General features: G+C 42.7%; 2 protein-coding genes across 10 annotated transcripts in view; one reads left to right on the top strand and one right to left on the bottom strand.

The window, feature by feature from the left end:
• MCF2L2 (MCF.2 cell line derived transforming sequence-like 2) overlaps positions 1-25139 on the top strand; it is a 114404-nt gene that overhangs the window by 46246 nt on the left and 43019 nt on the right. The gene's annotated exons all lie outside the window — the stretch shown is intronic.
• On the bottom strand, positions 1205-19696 carry B3GNT5 (UDP-GlcNAc:betaGal beta-1,3-N-acetylglucosaminyltransferase 5). 7 transcript variants are annotated; one of them, XM_042820283.1, is made up of 3 exons: positions 19588-19683; positions 17677-17730; positions 1205-4840 (listed from the first exon to the last, which is right to left on the bottom strand). In XM_042820283.1, the coding sequence occupies exon 3, from the start codon at positions 4489-4491 to the stop codon at positions 3367-3369; it is 1125 nt and encodes a 374-aa protein (XP_042676217.1). In that variant the 5' UTR covers positions 4492-4840; positions 17677-17730; positions 19588-19683; the 3' UTR covers positions 1205-3366. The 7 variants fall into 7 exon arrangements, 6 of the variants coding, with proteins under 6 accessions (XP_042676217.1, XP_042676212.1, XP_042676214.1 ...); XM_042820278.1 differs by lacking the exon at positions 17677-17730 and having other exon boundaries at positions 19588-19687; XM_042820280.1 differs by lacking the exons at positions 17677-17730; positions 19588-19683 and adding an exon at positions 17000-17666.

Below are 25139 nucleotides of genomic sequence, written 5' to 3'. Positions count from 1 at the left end.
ATGTGTAAGTTCACATTAAGAATTGGCTAAGCTTCTAATATTTTGTAGAATTTCAGATTCATAAACCCACTAAACAAATTCTTGAATTGTCTCCTTTCTTGGGAACCTCCATTTCACCTTTTGTTCCCTAAAAGGTTTGGAGGTTTAGCGTAAGGTCAGTCAACAAAAAGAAAACACAAAAATCCCCACATGGTCCCCTGGAAGGACACTCCCTCATTGTCCTCAGAATAGCATCTCAGCATCGGTTACAAAGAAAGCAACAAGAAATTTCTCTTTTTTTTTTTAAAAAAAAAAGGAAACAAGTCTGTTTATTCAAATCAGATTTTACAAAACAATTGTCTTTTTGTGGTACAGAGCAAAGTTTAAGAATAAATATTGAATACTTTGTATAAAAATTAGTAATATCAAAGGGAAATTGATGCAAATCAAACAAACAGGTAAAAACAATTTTAGCATTAAACACGCTGTGCAACAATGTCAAACTCTTAATGAGGCATGACCATTCAGGCTGATACAGTTTTGCTTGTAGAAGTAAAACCTGACAGCCCTGCATTGGAGCACCAAGATGATCATTAAAAGAGGTTCTAGTTAAAGGTGTACAAATGTGAAGTTGGTGTTTTGAACCAGAAAGTTGGGTTTCGTTGTGTTTTTCTTTTTTTTTTTTTTAAAGAAGTGCATTCATAGTTTTCTTTTTATTCATAAGCAGCTTCTTTTTTCACTGCAGCAAACAAAAATGCAAACAACAAACACCAAGGCCCTTTTAAGAAACAACCCAAGCAAAATTTAAATTAGCCACAAAACAACATATTTCAATGGTCAAAAGTGAGTTTCAAATAACAGCAAGCTATATTTAAGTAGTGTTTTAGATGTTACCTAGGTCACTATGGAAGTTTAAGATACTTACAACTTGGACTTTGCTTGTATGAGTGAAAAGAAATCCTAATGCACACTTACGCCAGAAAAATTGTAGTCTTAATAGAAGACTTTGGCTGTGTATAAATTTCAAGACCCTCTTTCCCCTGAAGTGAATGGGGAGGCATTTCCAGTTGTGCCATTTTGCTGTGCATCTTGTTGAGTTAAATGGCCTGCAACAGGTCCTAGATCTGATGAAGAAGTTTTCCTTCAAGTACTGAACACATCTGTGTGCATTCCCCCCACCGGCACCTGCCCAGGGCCAGCAGGTTACAGATCGAGGTTGGTTGTCTTGCTTTCTTAAAAAGAAAAAAAAAAAAAAAAAGAAAAAATCCTCAGGTTGTAATCAGTTTGTAGGGAAGAACATGAACCAGGTTTGTTTTTCTAGAATACAGCTGTTGCAGTCCAATTATTTTAATACTGATAAATGAGTTTGTGATCTATACACACCTAACATTTTGTCCAGTTAGGATTATTATTTTCCTCTTGGAAAACCAATTGTGAAGTTACATATTCACTTCAATCTAGTAGCTACTTAACATCCATCTGAAATGGCAGTTTCAGGAACAGTCAGCAAGCTGCTGCTTTTTTTTTTTTTAATCAGTGCTAGCTATTAGCATTCAAATACCATTAGCATTCAAATCATTAAAACTGCAGCACAGCTCACAGAACAGCAGCAGTGATTTAAACAATTTACTACTTACAGCTTAAAACTGCCATGCCACACACAACTCTTCTAAAGTGAAGTTACAAGACATTAAATGCTTCACTGCTCCACACAGCAGTAACAAACTTCAGGCAGAGGAGAAAAGGCCAGCTTTAGACATCTCAGAAAGCAAGGAGCATTGCTTCCATAGGCAGTACATTATCGGCAGATCCCAAGACTGTGGCAGATCGCTGGTACCCCGAAGTTCTTGGGTTGCATGTTCCTGCTTGCTGATAAACTTGTCTCATTCAATCTTTCAGAAGTAGTTTTTAATGACATTACCTACACTAACTTGTTCCAGTATTGAATCAGTTCACAAGCAATATCTGACTGCCCTTTGCATAGCCTGTGCCTGCTCCAGGAAGAGCTACCACAACCAAGTTAGCCGTCCTGTGAGACTGTAAAGACACCATTAGTAAGTTATACGAGAAAAGACTGCAGACATCTCAGAACCACTTTTTTTTTTTTTTTTTTTTGGAACAACATTTAGATGGCACCACAATTCAACTCAACACCTGGAATTTCAGCACTACCTAGATTTACAATGCACAGGTATTTGGTTCTTCCTGCATGTGATATTAACAGTTAGCTCTATTCAAGAGACAGGCTTTTGGGGACAAAGACAACCATGACATTCTACAGAGTCTTTTCTCTTCAGGAAAAGACTTGAGAAATGTTTTAGTGACTGTGATTTTGTGTATTGAGTTTCTGTGGATCACCATCTGCCTAACCTTTCACCATGACATCAAACCTTTGTGCAGAAAACATTCTCCTTATTTAACAAATGCTAAACATGAAACTTTGCTCTTTAAAATCACTAACTGCTTCAAATTGGCTATAGATAACACTCTGAGGAACACAACTATGACTTTCACTTGCTTTTCACCTTCAGGACCATGAACAAAAGAAAACAGAACCACTGTTAGAAGACCAGTATTAAACGCACCTAGTCTATTGTCTTATTAAAGACTGGATTGTTTAAATATACAGCTTAACTTTTCAGAAGACAGAGCTTTGACATAAACACTAGAGTTTCATCCTTTCCAGTTCACTTCTGATCTAAAGGGAGCTCATTTGCTGCTTTGAAGAAGCAAGTTAAAGGGCACTCAGACACTGTTTCCTTACTTCAGAGATAGAGGGGGCTTTGAGAAAAAGACTGTAGCAGGTCTACACTTCCTGTACTTTGTCAGTTGTGCAGGTCCAGGCATACTTTCCATAAAGCATTCAAAAATACTGAATATATGTAACCAATTTACATTGCCTTGAACTACTAAACTGAGTCACAAGTTCTCCTTCCTCTCGTTTTGAAAGGTCTACTTCATTTTCATGCAGTAGACTTTTTTAAAAAAATCACATGCCTTAGCTTTTTAAAAAGAAAAAAAAAACCTTAGGACTTGCTAACAAATTCAAAATAAGTGATATTTTCACCAACCATTTCAAAGTCTAGAAGTCCATTATAGTTCATTTAATGACCATATAATTCAGATTCTCATCCTGTGAAGGGTGTAAAAAAAATAATAGTAATAAAGCAGGCTACAATGTAGAAAGTTGTGGTACAATAGGAGAGCTATTCCAATAACAGTTTCTGAACAGGACTTGGCACCATCCTCCCACTACCCTGCTTCATTTCCTATCCCACCCCTCCCAAGCCCACCCCAGCTATTCACATTTACGTATATTTTGAATAAACAGCAAAAAAAGTTGTTGCTCTGTTTTGGCTCAGTGGATCTTCAACAGATATTCAAGTATTAGGAAAATGCAGCTGAACAAGGGTATGTGTTCTCATAATACAGCTTACAGAGAAGCATAATATTAACTATTCTGCAGTATATTCTACTCCAGAGCCCCGAGGAAAGCTTTTTAACTTTGGGATCGGTAGCCTGCTTCCAGAGATAGTGAAGGTCATCCACATGTCCATGAGATGTCATCATTCTGTTGTAAATGCAGGGATGATATGGAGCCTTTCCTTCCCCAGAAAAAAAGGCATGATACTGTGGTACAATTCCCATTTTGTTGGCACAGAGGCCCATGAAGACATCATCTATATAAAGACTGGTATTGAGAGTCAATGAAGCCTCATATACTTTAGCTGCTACATCACTTGATATTACATACGCAGCTCCTGCTGTGTAGTCTGGATACGAGGGCCACTGGTACATTTCATATGGAACATAGTATTTGCTAGTCTTATCTCTTACGGGAGGGGATCCACGATGGACACGGCCAATCCAGAGATCCTGAACACCCATTTGTGCTAGACTTTGGAGATAAGCAACAAGATTTGGCATATGGATAAATATATCATCATCTGCAGACATAATAAACCTGGCATGAGGACAGTAGGCATTTACCCAGCTGAACTGTAGAAGTAATTTAGTAGTAAGGTTGTGAAAAGTATCCAAGAAATCTTGCTGAATCAAATCGCTGTATTTCTGGTCTTCCAGATAAAGGTCTCTTTGCCGCAAATGATCTGTTGGTTGTCCCAAAGCAAAAAGGGTTTTAATGTTGGCATTAAGTTTAGAACGAACATATTTCTCATTACCCCAAGTCTGTCGAATTGCATCTCTCCGATGACGGTTTTCAGGAGAAGACTTCACAAACAACAGGAGAAGGACATCCTGCTGTTGACATTTCTCCCTGTGGTTCATCAAGTACTGGTAGCTTGCTACTCTGTCCATGTTATCCCTACTGATGGACAGGCTGTCATTCACAAAATTGTAGCTGTTTATGAGGTATCTGTATGAATAGGACTTCATATGGCTTACAAAGCGATTATCAAATGGTCCCCAGAAAATCATGACGCACAGTATGAAGCAAGTGGCAAATATCTGCAAGAACTGGCATTTTCTGACTCTTCTAGGACTAACAAACATTCTGATGCAGTTCTTGTAATTCTTATTCCTGTTTAGGAACAGAATTATTTTTGTCTTCTCTGTTTTGTTTATAAAGAGTGCTTGCAGTTTACTTTGAGAGCACAGTGTCAGTCCTTCAGGATAAGTGTCCGCTGTAAGGCATGATGTCTCTCACTCAGTATCACAAACCCAACTTCCTGCACGGTTTTCACAAGTCATCTTTCTCAAAAACATTCTTCTTGTACTGGAAGAGAGCAGACAGCTCTGAAAGACAAGACTTGCAGATGAGTTCTTCCCTTTGTGGCATCTTCAAGTAAACTTACAGTTCCAATTAGATCTTCTCACATGCTGATTTCATTCACGACAAATCCTAAGAAGGGGAAGAAGTGTTAGCAAGGTGCTGTTACCTCATCGGGTATTGTGTCAGGGAGGAAAGTAGGAACCTGAGGGAAGTTAGCCTGAAGCCTGGCGGGTGTTAGTGAAGGAGAGCCTGGGGCAGGAAAACCCTCTGCTGCTAACCAACAGATGACAACATTTGGTTCAAATCCTTCAAGCCGCAAGGCAAGCTGCACACCGTCCAAGCGCTCCGGGTGTCTCCGGCAGCCTCTCACAGGGCAAAGCCCGCCCAGACGCCGTAACGGCTCCCAGGCGCGGGTGGCCGTGCCACCAACGGCCAGAGCCGCGGGGCAGCCCTCACCCCCTACCGCGGGTCCCCCAGGAGGCCCCTCTCCCTCACACCTTCCCTTTCAACCAGGCTCCTGGAGCCGACCGGGGCTGCCTTCCTTCCTCCGGAGAGAGAGCCGCGGGGCCGCCCCAGCGCAGTCCCACCGCACCCCTCACGGCCGCCCAGAAGGACAGGGCTGTACCTCCGACCCCGCGCGGCCGCCCTGAGGGCAGGGCAGGAAGGCGTGAGGCGCAGCGCCGGCCCTGGGCAGGGCGCAGGGTGCCTCCAACCAGCTGGAGCCCTGGGACAGGCTCCTGGAGGGGAAGCAGCCCTCTCGTGTCCACAAAAGGACTAAAAAGAGCCAAGAAGAGGCACGCCTCACTGACCCCCTACAGACGCCCTGTGGTTAGCTTGGGACCTGTGATTTTTGGCCGACCGTGCTGACAGAAGCTATCTCCACCCGTCTTGGATTGCCTGTGCACCAGCTAGAGCCGCAAGCCCCTCAGCTAGGCTCTTGACAGTTGCACTTGCAGCACAGAGCTCCCGCAGGATTTCCTCTCTGCCACCAGCTCAGGTTTTGGGGAGGAATCGAAAACAAAGCCACCAAAACCTTCATGCCGTGCAAAACCCAACATTCTGTTCCTGTACCCAGAGCTTTGTCTCTCTGCACAACAGCCCAAAGGAAGCAGCTAGCTGCTCACCCTGTAAGAGCACCATGTTCAGCAGAGCCAGAAGCACACACCAAGGAATGGCACCCCGCTTGTTAAGCACTTACTGCAGGCAAACAGCCTCCAAAGCAAAGAACAGGAGCTTCCGCTGTTATATTAGAAGTTAAAATGCAACACAAGCACTTGGAAAGATTATTTTACCTACTTGACGTCTTGCGACTAGACAGCATTAGGAGAAAGCAAGGAATTAGATGGCAATAGCAGAACTTGGTGCACTTCTGTGCTGTAGTAATCACCACAGGGTAGAGAGCTGATGGCTAAAAATGGAGCCATGGATTGGTACACTGAGGCTTGCAGACTGTAGAGCATAACAGAAAAGCTGTATGGGCAGTCTGCAGAGTAACAATCAGTCAGTCAGCACTTTTTATAGTATTGGTTTAAATCCACTGTATTTTTGGAAACATTATCTTAAACAATGCACCCCAGAGTTATAAGCTCAGCGACTCTGTAGTAGAACATTACTGCAAAAATTGTTGTTTCAGATGAAGCATGGGGATGTAGACAAGAGGCTACAGAAATCCGAGCATTTGACAGCACCTTTGGAGGGGATCAGGTCTAAAAGTATATACTACTTTCTGAAAATGAAGATCAGTTTTTGTTTTCCTCTCTATCCTGCATGCTTGTTTGAGCTCCTCTTCACAAATTGCACACTGCACGAAATTGGCCAGCTAACAAATGCTGCAGCACTGCCTCACCCAGTTAAGTTTACAAAAGGTGCCATCAGGTTGTTGACTTCTATACAGCAGACATCACGGAAATGGAAGAATGAGGGTTGCACCGTAAAGCTTTTGGCAATGCTATCATTGGCACAGACGGGAGGGGAAAAAAAGAGTGACAGTCTGACTGGTCAGGTTGCCTAGTGCCATCAGAATAGCTCAATAGCAGCTGTCTGACTTCTCAATTAGTCAGCACAAGGCCACGTACCTGTACTTGGCAAGTTCCTGGAAACTTATCATAATGCCAATCACAAAGTACAGCTTTTATGGAGTGTACTTTGCTACCATTTTAGCAGAAAACTAAAATTGATTGTGTCCCCTGGTAAAAGGACAACAGTCAACAGCACAGAACAATGGGGTTAACTTGAGACTGACCCAACAGCAATAAAATCCCCACAGAAATCCCTGTGCAAATAGCTTTTATTATGGAGCAGATGTGAGGGGACAAGGTGAGCATGGACCGCACTTCCTGCTCTCTAGTATCCTCTCAGTCAGAGGAGCTGGATAGAAAATTAGTTTTTCCTTGAGAAGAAAAAAAAAAAAAAAAAAGCAAGCAAAAAAAAAAAAAAACTGAAGGCTTAAAAAAAAAACAACTGGCTAAAAGGTTTTAAGCCTAGTCTCATTTGATCTAGTTCAAGGGAATTAAATCAGCATTTAGTAGAGAATTTCTTCGGAGTCCTCCTCAGATTAAGTTCAAACGCAATTATAGTTAAGTAGTGCTGGTAACTTTTAAAGAGGCTTCCCTCCACTGACAGCCCGTCATCCTCAGAAACAAACAAAAGAAGCCCATAGACTTGTAGAAGTGATAATGTCAAAGAATCTCATTCAGTGCATGAATTTCATAGCCCTTTGCAATACCCATCCATTGGACTTAGTCATGCCCTCTTCCTCTTAACAAGTGACTCAACCTGTACCCCGCAGAAGCTATTTACTGCCAATGGGTTCTCTTAATTCCGAAGGGAGAAAAGCAAACCAACAATAAAAAAAGCAGTTTTCTTCCTAGCAAGAGGAAACAGTAGAACAGATAAAATTATGCTTGGCAGTCTTTTTTTTTTTTTTTTTTCTGACTATAATTAAGATGTTTTTGCTTCTTGGTGTGCATTTTCTTACTTGTGGCTTGGAAGCTTTTAGATACACTTTTGGATTGAAGAGAGACTGGGAGAACCAAGCTCCCACATAGCTCCTGTGGGAAGGGCTGCCTTCCCTTCAGATAGTTCTAACAATAAAAAAAAAGTCAGAGCTCTGTGTGTCCTTCCCCCAGTTGCAGGCACTAAAAGCTTTTTCCACCCTGCAGCAATCCTACTCTTCCCAGAGGGGTTTGCATATTTAACCTATTGGCATTACCATAAATAAAAGTGTTCATTTGAATGTAGCAACTGGGGTTGCAGTTCCGTACCTCGCATTCAGTTAATTAATATGCTAGTTCTGCTTTCATCCCAGGAAAACGTTATGCAATAGGAAGCCTTCATGATGATTTGTGGAGTGACCACTGTGGGCAGCAGGTCTGTAGGGAGCTACCTGAAGTGTCCACAGAAGTATTTGAGAAAGTCAGTATGAAGTTAATTTCGGGATAGAAGTAAAACAAGTTTTTGAAAGCCCGGTGAGGAGACAAGAAAGTAAAGATACAGGCATCTCAGACATGAAACACAGACATTCACAGGAAGGACCCAGAGGGAACGCTGATTGCAAGAGTGTGCAAAGCGATCACAGGAGGTTGATTTAGGTCAGGCTGCATCTAGGAGCTAACTTCAGTTTACAGCAGGGCTCAGGGGACTTGTTTTGCAGAACTAAGTAACACATCCATTGTTTCTACAGCTTTCAGTTTTACCTAAGGCTACTTCCAGGCTTTATCGTTACTATGGAGAACAAGAAGCCCCTAGGACAGGCTTTTGGACTGAGCAGGACAGCCCTGTCATGTAAATTACTTCAGATCAGCTTGCTGGATAATCTTAGTTTACCATTGCAGAGGTGCTTCATCCTGCTGGAATTCTTCAGTCACTGGGATCTCAGCTGCGGCACCACTTCCCCAGCACGTTAGGAATGTGTATAACAAAAGCTGGCAAAAGCCAGAGTGCTGCAGGAAGGTACTTGCTGATCCTTCCTTCCTACATAGCTCATAACCTCCTGCACTGAAAGAAAGCACATGCACACATTCTGCAATGAAAATTTCAAGCAGCAAAAAACCAATTAGTTACACCTTGTTCTATACAAAACTCATGAGATATGGAAGTCAGGCATTTAAGGAAAAAGTTCAACAAGGTAACAGTTGAGAAGAATCAGTCTAGTGCAAGAAAGATGTATGAAAAGGATAGAAAGACAAGTGATGAACTTTGTGTAATAAGAAACATAAGTGAAGAAATGACTGAAGCTTGGTTTCAAGACCATTTAATCCATCACCTGCAATTCCACATGCAGGTGGAATTTGGCTGCGCATTTCAGTTTGCCTGCAATTTGCAGTGAGGGTTTCAATTTCCCAGCACAGTAGAATCAGCATTCTTAAATGCTGACGTGTGCACTGAGACTCTCTCAGGTCAAACACAGGCCTGATTTTCAGAAGGTGGGCATCAGCATCTTCCTAAGCTTGAACTTCTTAAATGATTCTGTGGTTGCTCAGTCAAGAAGGATCCCTCCATTAGAAAAAGGGCACCACATTACAGCAGTATCTCTTGGGCAACTTCTTGTCATGAAAAACCTATGGCAGCATGTAGAAAAGTGACAGACATTAAAAGCTGCAACCACTTGGTGCTTCTCACTTGGCACCTAATGTTTTTGTGTGTTCTTTGGCAGAGAAATTCAAAGGATGGAAAAACATCAGATGGCAGCTGATTAACACATTTCAGCTTCTTCAGGGTTGGAAGCAGAACAGGCTGTAAATGCCAAGGACTGCTAGGAAACAGCAGAGGTTTAGTGCCTGCAGACATTTTGCACTCGCCACACAAACTGGGTAGAAAAGATAAGAATTAGTTGTTTCCTTAAAAGTGGAGCAGCAAGCTTCCCAGCTGCTACAGACAAACCTAGGCAGAGGCATCTGCCAGAATCTAGATAGAGGTTTTAGAGGTTTGCCCCTCTTCTCCAGTGGTTTTCAGCAGAAGTTTCCCAGAACTTATGCAGATAGTAGGAGAAGGATAGGACCACTCCTTTCAAGCACCAGACTACACTGATTTCAACTGTTTTCAGTTGCTTTAACCTGTTAGAGCCAATATAGACTTCCCCAGACAAGCTAGACAGGACTTCTATCTTCCAGAATACAAAGCCTACAAAATACAAATGTTTTGGTCCAAGGGATTTTGCATAACATATACAAGTACCAACATGAGGTTCTATGCTTCTGTGCAGCAGACTGAGTGAAGAGAGATGGTTCTCTGCCATGTGATTAAAGTTTCAGAGTCTGGCAGTGACACAACGGAGGCCACGTGCTCTCATTTTCTGATAGGTTGATCAAGTATATACTTAATGTCTATGAAGGCAAATCACATTTCTGAGACATGGGCTGTGCCTACAAAGTCTGTAATGGCACCTTACAGTCTACAACCCATCACGTGTGTTTTGGAAGACGGCAGTGATGAGCTCTAATGCTACACTAAGCAGCAGTCTGCATTTATGTAAACTCACTTCAGCACTGGTATTTAATGATGTGGCAGATGGGTGCATATTCCTCTCAGCTCCTCCATACTAAGACAGTAGTAAGCAGAAAACAGGCAGAGCACATTAGCTGCAGCTGTTAATAGCGTTACCTCCCCATGGATGTAGATGGCAGGGCTTAAATGTCAAAAGAACTTGTGCAGAACTGTGTTCAAGTATCTCTGATCTGTACAGTAAACAAACAAAAAAACCAGATTCAGTTGGATTCTCAGCTGCAGCATACAAGAGCAAGGGCTTTCGATAAAGGGCTTTTGATAAGTACCAATACACTGAGGATCAGAGCTGCTACTTCCTGTGATTAACGAGGAAACCCCTTTTCATTCTACAAGAAGCACAAAAGCAGATGCATACAAGCTGTTGTTTTCTTCGCCAAGAAAAAAATAAATAGCAAAAAGGAAAAGCAATTAAAAATACAGGAAATACATGAACTGCCACTTCATATGCTTACTAGCTGTGAGTACTGGGCACATTTCAAGAAAAAGTACCTTAGCCTAAAGCTGAAGTCCAAGCCATGCTGTAAGCAGACTTGCCGTCAGGCTGACTGTAACAGTTATGTGAGGACTGTGTATGTGAAAACGAGTGCATTGTTTTTATGCTCAGAGAGTAAGGAACTCAGATCTTTTAGTGATGTTCAGCAAGATACTGCTTTGCTTATAACCCCCTATTTACATGATTCACTGACTGCAATTACAGCTCATTAAGCACACCTAGTGTTTCTTTACGAAGAGTTAAAAATCACACTTCCACAGCTTGTTTTCCTGTTTTAGTCTAAATGCCTGTGCCCAATTACTCAGTAATCATCTGTGGAGAACCCAGCTTTCAGAACAAGTTTTTATTACTGCATTTTTAACTTCTCATAATTGCTGCATAGGTACCACATCAGAGATTTTAAATGCTACACAAATATGAGCAATGTCACAGAGTCTACGTAAATACTGCATTTCCATTGCTCCTGCTACAGGCACCCATTACTGTCCAGTGCACATCAAGCGGTTTCCTTTTGCTCACAGAACTTCTCCGTCAGTTTAAATATCTAAAGAAGGTATGATGAAAACACCGTATGGAGAGCCGTACTGCTCAACTGGCTACCGCAGAATCTTCCAGCTTAATATCTCATGTAGCCTCAGTTTAAGGAGGAATATTTAATTAGCAGTGCCTGCACTGATCTGAAATTCTCCCAAGCTACAGGATTTTCTCACTTGTCTGTGCTGGCATTCCACACAGCTAAATCTGAAACAGATGCTGGTTAAGTTTAGGTCCCTTGTTAATTTTCAAGGGCCCATCTTCCACTAAGCTTCCGAGCAAGAATAGTGAGACAGCTACACAGCTCCAGGAGAGTCACAGACAATCACAGTTACAGGGAAGGCAAAAGCATTTATTTTAATATAAACGATTAGTTTTAGGAAGGACAGAACTGTTGTTTGCAGAAGAAACACCACCCCCCCATACTTGTTTTGCAGTAGATTAGAAAGTCTAAGAGCCACAACACAGCCCCGCCTAAAAAAAATGTTTGAAACAAGGGGCAGAAAGGATGGCATCTACTTACTTGTAGCTGGATCTGGGAATGTTATTTCCTGCTTATTTTCTTCATAATATCCATTCCAGTCTATAGGCCATACTCAAAGGTTAAGCTTAACGATATGAAGCAAACTTGCTCTTCCAATTGCCAAATTTAACCTTCAGTTTTAATAAGACTGAGATAACTGGCTATCTTTCTGTGAAGCCTCACTTTAAGTATTATTGCCAGGCAAAATATTTAAAAATAAAGGGAATTTGAAGAACTATGAAGGGCTCATTGAAGCGGAAGGCTAATGATTTCCTATCATGGCCATTTCTAAACCACACTAGAATTTGCAGTAATAATTCCAGGTTTTAAATGTAACTTCAGAACAAGTATTCTTTCATCTGCTTTCCAGTCTATCCCCTCTTCCTCAAGCAACACCCTACTCTGTGCTCCAATTCAGCTTCACACTCTGAATGCATCTTCATTTTCAGGGTCAAAACGCAAAGAATACTCATGTTAACATTCAGGCACCAAGGCAGGAACATTAAAACAAGTGAGACATTAAATTCATAGGTTAGAGTCAGACTAAAATATTGGGTTTGTTTTATTTTTTCTTCTGGTTAGACCAATGATGATACACATCAAACAAACAGATCCAGTGCAGAAAACTCCTATATACATGTTGGGAGTCTCCATGCTTGCTTCAAGCAGGCCAGAGAGGAACAAACATTTCAGATTTAATGATAAAACAGATAGAGAACCATCTCAATACAAAGGAGCTGCAGATTGGCTGGAATAACAGTGGTGCAAAGCTTTGTTTAAGCCTGCCTGAAAGATGGCTGGGATGAATGCCATTATCCTCTCCCACTTTTGTGGTAACCAAAGAGAATTTCAATCTTACAGGCAGTGCTTTCTGTAATGCAATAAGGCCAGAGACTGTATAAGGAGCGGGAACATCATAAGCTCACTGCTTTAAAAAACAAACAAACAAAAAAACCAACAGTTTGATAAGCAGTGAGACTTCCCCAAGGCTACAGTCTTTCTAAGTTATGTGATGTAGGTAAGTTCCCCATTCACATTTGACCAGCAGTATTCATCTCTGATCAGGACGTATAGTAGGTCATGCCATTTAATAACATCTAGAGACAGGGAAAATAATTAGTTATATGCCTCATGCAAGACTAACATAAGAACAAGAAGGTAACTGAACTACACAGAATACTGGAATACACGCAGCACCAGGTTAAGAATTGCCAAGTGAAAGCAGTGTCTCTAAACAAAGAGAAGTGGAAACTGAAATGAAAGTCTCAGAAACAGACCTCAACATGGGAACAGAAAACACGAGCAGAAGCACACAACACAGGGCGGAACTTAATGAAAAGGAAAAAAATGAAACAACAAAAAAAACAGTCATCCACTGAAGAAGTTTGATGGCTCTAAGAAGTTGAGCTTTGAGAACAATGCCATAGAAAGTCTGTACCTGCAGTTACCACAGCACTTCACTCAGGGCTCAGAGACAGGCGAAGCTGACACACTCAGAAAAGCTTAGTCACAACTTTGACACTTTTGGTACCCCGTGCCTAACACGCTGTGAAGGTTTTCTACTAGAAGAGTAGAGAACAAGTATTTTATTGGAAAGTCAAGAAAATTGCAAGAGAGTTGCAAAAACACTTTGTCTCATCTTAGCAGTAAGACATGCAGTGTTACATATCCCAGCTTAAGTGGCAAGTGCAAAGTGAAAGTCTAGAGTTTCTTTAGTTAACCAATTCAAGTATAGGAAAGAAAAGAAAGAAAAGAAAGAAAAGAGAAGCCATAAATTTCCTACTCTGAGACAAAAGGCTGACTTCATTCAGCACAAACCACTTCTGATCTCACCAGAAAAGCAAATAGAAGAACTTTAAAGTTGAAGGATACAACAGTAAAAATGAGCAGAGACTGATCACAGTAGTGATCTGAGGCAATTAAAGTTGTATTTAAACTATTACTATTCTCTAACAGAGATAACTAGCTAAAATACCTTCCTCAGCTGCTATGCCCCAAAACACCTCCCAACAATAAAAGCAATCTGTATTGACAAAAGTTGTTTGGGAAACTAACTTAGTGCACCTGAAAGGGGAGAGTGCACCTCAAGGGCATGGCAGCACTCCTGGTAGTTTTAAGTGACCTAACAGTTTTTGTTCAAGTTTAAAACTACATCCGGCGCTATGTAGATGATACCAGATAGTCAAGCTCAAACTCACAAAGTTGATTCAAAGCAAGCAAAACTTGTTCTGCACTGTAAACTAAAAACTCTGAGAGTCTGCATTAGCAAAATGTAGACCAGTTTCTTCAACAGTCCTTCAAACTTTGTTGCTTTCCCTTACAACTTTCTTTTCTTTCAAGGCCATCTGTCCTCTGTCTGCTTAAGCAGCCTGGGTACCTAGCAGCAGCATCTCCACAACTTTATTTATGTTGAGGGTCATACTACACAACCACTCAATCAGCAGTTAAACTTCAGGACTGGTACAGGTTCATTCTAAAAAGACGCAGTTTGAAAGCAGAAAGGTTGCTTTATCCTTTTTCTGTGTGTTGTGATCATTTCCCCATTGACTGTGCAATTTAGGTCAAGAGTAACCTTTCAAAGATCCTTCTATAGCATACCCACTTCACCATCAAGAGATGAAGAGATTACTATTTGTGAAACTTATGAAAGAAGAGAAGTCTCCCAAGTGTCCATGAGTATTATTTTAGACATGAAGGCTTGAGAATGCACAGACTGGGGCTACTTAAGCAAACCTTCTATCCAGATCTGAACCAGGCTTTCCTGAAGGTTGCTGAGATTCCACATACACAATGTTTCCTGTACTAGTGGTAAACCCTGTTACCTGTGGCCAGCCTGACAGAGGTGGATCACACTGATTGACAGCAGATTTTAAAGGTAAACTACTACCGCAGTCTGCTGAATAACCAGAGAGCCTCACTCCAGACACGCAGTATTTTAGGAAGGTACCTTAATGTACTCTGCAAGCCATATGGAAGAACAACTTCGTGCAGCACTGATCCATCACTGCCACTTCCAAGGCCCAACAGACCAACTGCAGCAGCAACAGAACCAGCTTTCCCAATAAAAGCCCCTCAGAACTTGTGTCCACCCAGTAACATCTTCAAATTAAAGGATTACCCAAACAATTCTTCACGCATAGACTGAAAGCCTGGGGAGACAAGGCAATGCTTAGTATATCCTAGACTCTACAACGCTGTAGGTGAAGGTGTAAGCACCGAATCAGAGAATACATAAGCCACCAGCATTTCAGATAAGTGATGACTTGCAGGATTTCCCACATGCTGCTCCCCAGTCTGTAGGTGAACTACCATCTCTAGTCTCAGTACTTGCTACTCCAGTTTGGCCAGATGTCAGGGACTGTCCCAGCTCCTGCTTTGCTTCTCAATTTATGATCCCAAAGAAAGCAGCGACAGTTGTGATTCACTTAATGGAGGAGAATAGTGAGCAGATACTGCTGTCAAGTTTCACAGCAGAAAAAAAGAAGCACAAAACCTCACCAATGAAAGAGCTGGCATTTGCATTGAGACTGTGTTCTTTGTACATCAGACAGTGAGCTTCCAAGAGTCTAGTTCTGTGCAGAACAACCAACGTGTAACCCTCAGAACACCACCTGCTCTGTGATCCACCTTCTGGATACGCTGTTGGAGTATTCCATAGCTGTTATCAACTGCAATTTAATGTCTCCTGCTCTGTTCAACAAAGAAGAAAGCTAGCATTTGTATTGCCTTAAAGACAATCATTTTCTCTTTTCCACCTCCCAGTTCATTTATGTTTTCTAACCTTCTCCCTTTCCAACTGCTGCTCACACTACTGCTAAGAGACCCTCAGCGTACATCTCAGCAGACACTAGTTGAGGATGCTCCAGCACAGAACAGCAACACATTCCAACTTCTCACAGCTTCGTGTGGCCAAAATAGGATCTAGGCTTCTATCATTGCTATGCTTGTGGTTGATCGCGTTGGACTCGAGCCAGTCTCCTGTCTCTAGAGAAACTCCGCATTCTCAGAAGAAACTAACAAAGCAGATTTTTCCCAACACGTCCCGATGTCTCCTATGACTCCCGCAGTGAGGGCGAGCCGCCGGACCCACCCGTTTCGTCCAGCCCGCCTCCCCGCTCCAGCCCGAGCACCCATCCCCTCCCGGAGCCCCCGCGGTGCTCGGAGCTCCGGGGACAGCGGAGCCGCTCCCAGCCACGCGGCCAGCGAACAAAGGAGCCCTGCCTCCGCCCGAGTCCGCCGCCCGGCCAGGAGCGCAGCCAGAAGAGGCTTTTTGAGCTTCACAGGCTGGCAGAGTGAAATGCACTTTCTGAACGCGTTCACCGTCTCTCGCTTACGCTTAAAGCATCTTCTCGAGGCTTCTTCCGATTTTCTCAAGATTTCTTCTGCAGATCCCCCCCCAGAATCGTGAGAAATGCTGCGGCCGCGTAGCTCTGGCACACACTTGGGGCGCTGCCGAGGCCGGGCGGGCAGGGCTGTCCCAGCGCCCGCGGCCCCGTGTTGCAACGCGGAGCAGAGCGGAGGAACTCCCAGCCGGATCTACGAGTTTCTTGGGTGGGAGCGGTTGGGAGAGAAAAAGGGGAAAAAAAGAAAATCTACGGAAAAAGGGGGAAAAAAAAACCAAAGCAAAACAACTTTTCCAGAAGCAATAATGAATTGGAGAAAAAAAAAACAGAAAGCGAGAGGGACTCCTGGGACGAGAGGGAGCTGCTCCGCTTTGAATGGGCCGCGCTGTCGCACCGCTCGGAGCCTGCGGGCGTCCCCCTGCGGCTCAAGGGGAGAAGAAAGCCCTGCGAGGACCGCTGCCGCCTTCCGAGTTTTCTGCTTTGTTTTAATATACAGCCGACAGCCACGCAGTGATCAGAGATTGAGGGGGAAAATGCTACAACGCTACACGAAAAAGGTATTAGAAATTCGCTGAAATGTGAGATTTCAGCACGATGTAGACACAGCCCTTCTTTAAGGAGTAAGCAAGGCAACGGGGCACGGCCAAAATCTTTTAAACAAAGCAGCTGGAAAACTTGTTTGCCTGGAGTATGGAACCGCAGTTCCAGAGCTGCAGAGAAGCGAGACAGCCCCCTCGAGCAGCCCGGCTCCCGCAGCCCCCCGCAGAAGGCAGAAAACGAGAAAAGCGATAGGAAAACAGCACCTCGTCGCGAATTTTAATTACCCGACTCGTCACCTTACAAATAGGCGAAACGAAAAAAAAACAAAAAAACAACCAAACCGAACCAACCAATAAGCCCAGAAATGAGGAGGGAAAGGAGCCCCGCCCGGATTTCGTTGTCTCACCACCAAAAGTGCAGCTGCCTTCTCTTCTTTCCTTCCTTGGGGAAGAGGAATCGCCCGGCCCGCTCTCGGGCTGCCTCATTCACTCGCAGGATTTGGGATCCCACGGCCCGGGAGCCAATGGGCTCCTCCTCCTCCCCCCGCGCCGAGCCCCGCAGCTCCCGCCCGGCGCCTCCCGCCGCTTATAAACACCGCGTGCCGAGGGCTGAGGGATGCGGGGTTCGGTTCCTTTTCCTTTTCGCGTGTCCGCTACGAGGAACTGTCTGGCAAAGGTATTCTAAGTGCTAAAAAGTTCCTTCTGTCTCACAGGTTCCATTGGGAGTCACGGTGAAAAGTTTAGCCTGCTGCTGCTGCGAGACCATGAGGCACTGTGTAATGCTCGCTGTTGGCTGGTTAGTTCGTAGGGCACAGAGCAAGCGTTATTCCTCGCTTTTGCTGGAAAACCTTCAGGGCAGGACGGGTTTTAGCTTCTCCCCCCACCTTTACCACGACCGCTGGTGATTTATTTGCATCGTCCAAAGGAGGGTGCCCTGCTCTAAACTCTTCTCAGGTTTTAAGAGGCCGAAAAGTTCCTTTTCACTGAAGTGCTTCAGTCAGTCCCACAGCTGAGGTGTGAGTGCTTACCTCAGGAAGCTGCGTGGGAGGAGCGCGCCTTCTGTAAAGTCCTTTGCAAACCCTCTGTAAGGAGGAAAAACTACCTCTAAAACAAGCTTATTCAATGTAAATTGAGAAACTGCTCTGTTTTAGGAGATAATTCTCAGTGAGCATAAATGTTGCACACAAGCTCACCATGTAGCTTCTGTTTTCTGATTTGACTGTGACTGATTTAAATAATACCTGACCTTATCACTGAGTTCCCAGAAATTTAACTGCTGCGTATCATGAGCATTAGTGTGTGTTTGTCAGCATACAACCGTAAATCTGACAGCGTCTTTGTGGGGTGAGGAACTGTTTTATTTTTACACATGGGACAGACAATAGGAGGCAGGAATACTGTTGTCAAGGGCACCCAACAAAAGCAGAAAGGGTAAAAAAGCAGCGCCTTTTTTTCCAGTCCCACGAAGGATGTGTTGCTTTTTAATACAAGTTTTGTTTGGGGAAGCTTCAGGCCTGAGGAGCTTCCCACTTGACCTTTCCTTTCTCCTGGGCTGTGCCTCTGTGTGACCAAACACTTGGTAGCCCTTCGCAGATTTCTCTTTATCTGTTGGATTCTGCCCTGAGACAAAATGAACATTGTTGCAATTGATGGTTCGCCCTGGCAGGGAGGGTTTGTAGATCATTGTACAAATTTGGCGTGCTGAGCAGTGTTTGAATAACAGTGCAAATAGCCTTAAAAACAAAACATCATTCACTTTTTTTTACCAGAACAGTAGTTGCTAATTTTTCTCCAGTTCATAAACATTACTTCATAGGTTTATCCCTCATTATTCTCATTAAATGTCATCCTTCTCACACATTCAGCGATGAAACAGTCCCTTTCCAAATGAGATGAGAGATGTTTAAGAACCTCTAAGTTATCAATTCTTTGGCTGGTGTTACCAGTTTTTCTGTTTTCATTTTCGGCTGAATTTGGTAAACCAGAGGGAAAAATAAAAAAGCACTGGATTCTTTCTTCCACAATTAATAATTAAAAACAAACATGATTCACATGTTCTTCAACAAATACAAACGCTCCGTTTTAGTTTAACTTTTTTGATATGCAGGAGGTCGGGTTGCCAAACTAACTCAGCTCAGATTTTTCCACAGTCAAATGTTCCAAAGACGTTTAAAAATCAAAGCCCAAACATTTCTGTATTGTCAGTTCTCACTGTTTTCAGAGAACACAGCTTCAAGGAATCACATTTTTACAATTGGGAAAGTAGAGATATAACTTCTAAGTTGAGTGTATAGGGAAGTATGATTCAAATGTAGTGCAAGCTTGGTAGAATGAGGTCTATAGCAAGCAAAGTCAGGTATTTAAAGTAAAGAACAAAAGAGAATGTTTCCAGTAAGCACCATACATGGATTTTGTTTGCCATGACTGAGTTTGTCTTAAAATTATGTCCACTTTTCTCTTGGAAAGTGACATCCACTCAAAGGATTTTATTTGTGCCCACTGTTTTCCCATCTTGGTTTTTGCTGAATTTTCAATTCAGAAGAGGTCTTTCTGTCAGTGAAATGAGCAGACTGCAGCCTGCTTCTGGCCTGAAATTACAGTGGGGGTGTGAGTTTCATTTTCTAATAATAATAACAAAAATGTACTTGCATTCTCTCCTGCTTATTCCTATTTTGTCACATTACCTCACTAACAGGCAGCTTGACCTCTCCCCTTTCTCCTATAATGTTGTTAAGGGAGTTTTTTTTTTTTAAGAACATCACCCTTAATTACAAATTAAATCTTTAACATCCCACCCTCACCATATCTTGTTCATATTGGCCTCATCCCTTAAAGAGATGCATAACAGGATGTGTATTTGAACAGCTGAAGTAGGGAAGAGCTATCAAACGTTAGTCTAAAAACCACTTCACAGATATTTCTCTCCAGCAAGTACCTACCTTGTTTGTTAATTGCATTAATGCACTGCTACCAGCTCCAGTCTTCATGAGTGTTTAGAGTACAAAGGGCTTTACTGCTTTACCGGAAGAGAATTTTAGACTGAACAGTTCCTTGTATGTATATCAGCTCTAGTTGAGACTTCAGCCTCTATTTCAGCATTTATAGTGAGTTGATAAGACTTAAAGGAACACAGATATTAGTGGGCTTGTAGGAGATTTCTGCAGATCTGTGTTGCTCTGCTGTTAGTGTTTCCTGCTGTTGGTTTGAACAATATACTTTTAACACTTTCCCAGTGAGCGAGGAAGATGGGAAGAATTCCCTCCGACCATTCTTGTCTAGAAAATACAAATGAACACAGGAGCCTGCTTACATGTTAAAAAAGTTTTAGCAGGAGATTGGGATCGAGGCTCCTACTCAGTGGTTCTGTGCAGGGTCGTTGTGATACATGCCTCAGATCCAGCTGCTGCCACCTTTGTCCTGTAGACCCGTTCCAAGGGATGGATTAGTATGTCCACAGTGCAGCTGTGTGTTCTGCTGTGTTATCTAGTGAAGTCCGGTGTACAGTCTGGACCTAAGATTTCATGGTTGTGTGACTCTGAGCTTAGGCTGTAAGCATGAATGGCATGACATCTGAATTAACTTGGTGAATGACCAGCTGTAGGGTTTGCAGTTTGAGGTAGCGTTTATAGGACTTAAATGAAAAAGAATCAACTTCAACAACCTGGGAGAGCCTCCTCTGTCAGGTGTATATGGGGCAGCTCAGGCATGCAAAATAGTATCCAAGCACGTACACAGTCCAAACTCATTGTTCATCTTCTGACCATACCTATAAATTGTGCTTTACCTGCATCTGTGGAGTGCGCCAGCAGCCAGCTGTCCAAGCACCTTTGCGAACTCAGACCCTGCAGTATGCAACCTGTGGGCCTCTGCCTTAAAGTGCTTGTACCTCAAATGACAGTTTTTCCAACTGCAGATTTGAACATGATTCAAATTGGAGATTTCTTTAAATTCCGTGTATCATAATATCTGGGTCAGGCACTCTCATAGTGTTATTGATCTAAAAAGGACTGGGAAGCTTCATTAATCAGTGTGCGTGACTTCGTACATGGAAATGGCTAATTGTGTCATGGAATCGTTGGGTTGCATTGGTAGAACAAGACAGTGCTTCTGCCCCAAGTAAAGAATTAGAAGCTATTTTCAGAATGAGAATACTGTGCCAGAGTCCTATTCTAAACCAGCAATAGCAAAGTTGGATGGCCATTAGGTCTGGGAATTGCTAAATTTAGGAGTGGACTGATGTAAAAGATAGCAGTAGCTCAGGGAATGCTGCTAAAAGCCTTGGTGTTCAAGTGCTTGCTGTAGTCTTTAGAGCTGCATATGGCAGAAAAGAGGAAGTAAGAGTTTACTGATGTGGAACCTCTACAAGAGTCAGAGATGAATGTGTTTCCTCTTTCATATGGGATGAGTAAGATCCATTGCAAAGATCCCATAGTGTCTAAGTGCATGATGTAACACATTTCACAGTATCATATATTCTAACTAAGGAGATCTTGGTAAGTGACTGTGACACGTTAACCGTAGAACCCCAACAGCATTTCTTCTCAGTCTAATTTCCAGACTCATGAAAGTTTCCAGCTGGTAGAGGGGAGGAGCTTGGAACTTCAATTTTAAAAGAGAAAAGAGGTGCTTTTGACTTTCTTGTTAGGCACAGCAAACTGTGTTCTATAACCAGACTTAATGAAAGAGGAGTCAGTGGGAGAAATTTCAAGAAGCCACTAGCCATTGCTTGTCCACCATTATCTCTTGCAACTTTCACAAAATCTTTGTTTTCAGAGAAGCTTCCCTGTCAGGCAGGTTGGCTCCAACACTTAAACTCTAATTACTGCCTAACGGGTTGGGAAGATCTTTGAAGTGAAGTGTGTGCTGCCATGTAGGGAGATCTTGCTGCTGATAGAAATGTCTGTAGAACAGCAAGAGGAGACGCATTCCTTGCACTGATCCAAATATTTCTGAGAACTGGGAAAATTATTATGAACAGGAGGAAAAAATATCTTCTTGTTACAATACAGGAGCTTACTTACAGGGGCATGTTCTGCAGGCATTCTGAAGTCCTCACATCCTTGCTCTTGAATCTGGAAGGCAGAGAAAAGCTGGAATAATCAGTCTCAACATTCACATGCTTTCTTACAAAATTTGCACTTAAACAATTATCAAAGAAAGATAAGCAACCACTTCTGCTATTACCTCCCATACTCGCTTGCTATTGGATTCTAAGGTTATTTTAATACTCTTCAGAAATTCCAGGAATTCCTCAACTTGTTTTCTATGCAGTTACTCTGCTGCCAGCAGGCTCCCGGAATGCAGCTGGCCAAATGCTCGTACTGATGCTGGGTTCATTTCAGGCACATGGGGAGACTGGGATCACAGGTAGCTTCTGCCTTGCCCCACGTCACAGCAGTCCGCATCATCTGCTGGCTGGCTGCTTGCTATGCCTATCCAGGACTCTGGGAGAATTGAAGATACTGTCCTCCATCCCAGATCCATCTCAGGGCTTGTAGAGTGTGTGCACAAAACTGCTGCTTTGTGGTGGCCAAGGGCTGCATGGGTCTTGTCTGAAGAAGTGCCATGGATTGATTTTTACACAGCTCTAGTTCTAGCAGCAACATGGGTTTATTAAAACTTTTACTGCAGATTACAATGCTAGATTATATGATTTTTAGCAGCTCTTCATCAGCACTTATAATTAGCCTGTTTAACACAATGAGTCAGTGGAGTTAGCAGCGACTTAGTCTGAGATTCAAGAGTGGCAAGGCTCACTCTTCCTGGGAGAGGAGGTTTCTGAACTCAGTTGCACACCTCTCATGGGAACAATTAGCTGGAGGCAGAGTTGTTTTTAAATTCTCCAGACAAATCTGCCAAAGCACACCAGTCTATCCCTGCATGTTCACATCAGTTCTAAGAAATTGAATTTAAACCGATCTGAAGTTAACAGTACACAGCTCCTGTGTATCAGCAGGCTCAGAAAGGAGCATTCATGCTGAGCACTTCACATTGTCATTTATGGTAGCACAAAGCATATGTCATGTTGCCTAATCACAGTGATGATGACTTGCACACGCACTACACTGATCTAAATAACTGCCTTGTTTGCAGAACAGCAGCAGATAGCACTGTGTAGCTGGTGATGCAATGAAGCAGGGATTTACTGGGTGCACTGTTCAGTGAATCACTGCTGACTTTACTTCCTGCACTTAATGAGCTGCTCATTAACTGAGAATATAAAAACCGAGTTTCAAAGATTTGTGGCACATTTATTTTTGAAAATTCACATGTATTTTTCATACAACAGGCTTCTTCTTTCCTCCTATGGGCCTACACAGGAATTGTTTTATGTATTATCACCTGTCTGTCAAGCAGATTCTCTGCAAACTCTCTAATGTTCCTGTGTATGCTGATCATTTGATACACTCTTGCTGGTCTTTCTCCATCACCTCTTGATTGAAGGCACTGATGTTTCATTTGCATTTCTAGTTATTGCAGACCTGTCTTCATATTCTGTTCCCTGGCCAATGGGCAGTCTTTCCTGGATGGCAGCTGACTTGAGTTAAAGCTGAATAATGTGGCAGCAAACATGCTTTTGTTGGTTAAAATGCATATGTTCAGTTGGTCCATGCTGATTCCCACTACTGCTGCCAGGCCAGAATTACGGTGTGGGTAGAAGACACTGAGAGCTCATAACTCTCTAGCAGCTCTTCCCAGTGTGGCATGCTCTTATCACCATTGCAGTTGTACTCAGCCTCAGTTCTTACCACAAACACTGAAGTGGTGGAGTACTTTGAGATTTCTCACGTAGGCAAGACCTAGGACCTATGATGAACCAAGCCTCCCATTCTTCCACAGGAAAAACGCAGAAGAATGGCAGTCCTGGATGAATCTGTTTACGTATCTTTACCATTGCTTTATCTTGGATATTGGTCATTAACAGCTGCTTAGGAAAAATTAACAAACAGGGTAAATACTGGGTATCATCCTTCCATTTCATGCAGCCTACAATTGTGAGACTGTAAAGCGGCCCTTTCAACCACTTTCTCTATGTGAATCCATCCCACAGGTTCTCCAAATCAGTTTGAAAGTCTTCCAACAGGCAGTGTCTCTCCTTCCTCTAAGTCATCATTCAGTTCGTCAAGCTGAGTTCAAGAGGCGGGTAGACCAGAGTAGTACATGGCAGTTGCCAGGAGCTGATTCCCTATTGCTGCTGGTTGGAGTGAGGCAGCTGCAGCTGCTCTGATTCCTGCCTCTGCCCCAGCTTACTGCCATAGAGAAAACAGGACGGAAAAAGGATGTGCTTGCTTCTCAGCTATGGCAAATCACAATTTACGTACTGATGTACATGTGCCAAAAAGATTAACTAAATTGGAATACATGTTCCAGTTGCTCCCATGAACTCCATTTTAGCTGTTCAGGATTCTTCTATCTTTCATTCTTAATTTTCAGGTAACAAAGGCATAGTTTATTTCTCCCAAATGGCACAGAATACAGATTCTTGAAGACATTAGAAATCAGGGTGTATTCAAGACATTTACCAAGATCTTATATCTCTCTGTCCAGGAGGTCTGTGGGCACACAATTTAAGTCTGGCACAGTGCTGTGTCCTATTCCAGAGAGATTTTGCAGGATGGCATTTGCATAGCATTGCATCTCAGATTGAAATATAAACGTATATAGGAACTAGTAATCTTCATCAAATCCATCACCTCCATTCCAAGTGCAACGTGCACTGCTCTGGTCTGCCCTTTTCATAAATTCAAGACTGTCTGTAAAATCAACCACATTCATTTTAATAACAATACTAATTCCTCGTTTACCTAGATGGCTTTCCAAAGTGTTGCAGAACAACTGTTGAGCAGTTGTGCTGAGATATCACAACCACTGAGGCTCTCTTAATCTAGCAGCAGGCCCTTCAGTGGTGAACATGAATTCTCAGTATAAATGGTTCCTATGAAGCTTCCTTGAACCTACTTCTGTACTTTATTTTTTGGTTGCATCTATTTGAATGTTTTGTGGTTCACGACTGTCTTTTTGCTTTTGTTAAGACAGTCCTTTTCCAAGTGTCACAGTTTACCACTCTGTGAGGGAAAGTTCACATCACTGTCAGTTTTATCAGATTTCTCACCTAAAGAGGTCGACTGGTATTTGGATATCGCTATATCTTGTCTGCAAAGGAATGGAAAAAGTATGTTGCATGTAGACAGTTTCCATTTCAGACATCAGGTTGACTATAAACAAAGCCTGTTGAATAGTTTTTGCAGAAGTCAGAAACCATTCAATTTCTAGCTCTCTCTTGCCTGCTCTGTTTCAAACATGTAAGGAAAAGCAACTGTGAAAGAAGTGGCTTCCAAGAAATAGGACTCTGTGCATCTCCCACAGCAGAAGGGCTCACCAGATCTGGAGTGCTGCACTTTAGAAGTCTCGTCTTATAAATACTAACTGTGACTGTATGTGCTTGTCCTGATTAGCTGGTTGTTATTTTGGCCCATAGCAATGACCAGTC

This window comes from Centrocercus urophasianus, unplaced genomic scaffold (assembly GCF_019232065.1).
Source record: "Centrocercus urophasianus isolate 14NV4802_14NV808 unplaced genomic scaffold, USGS_Curo_1.0 seq_19, whole genome shotgun sequence".
Classification (NCBI taxonomy): Eukaryota; Metazoa; Chordata; class Aves; order Galliformes; family Phasianidae; genus Centrocercus; species Centrocercus urophasianus.
This window is presented reverse-complemented; position numbering and strand designations above follow the sequence as displayed.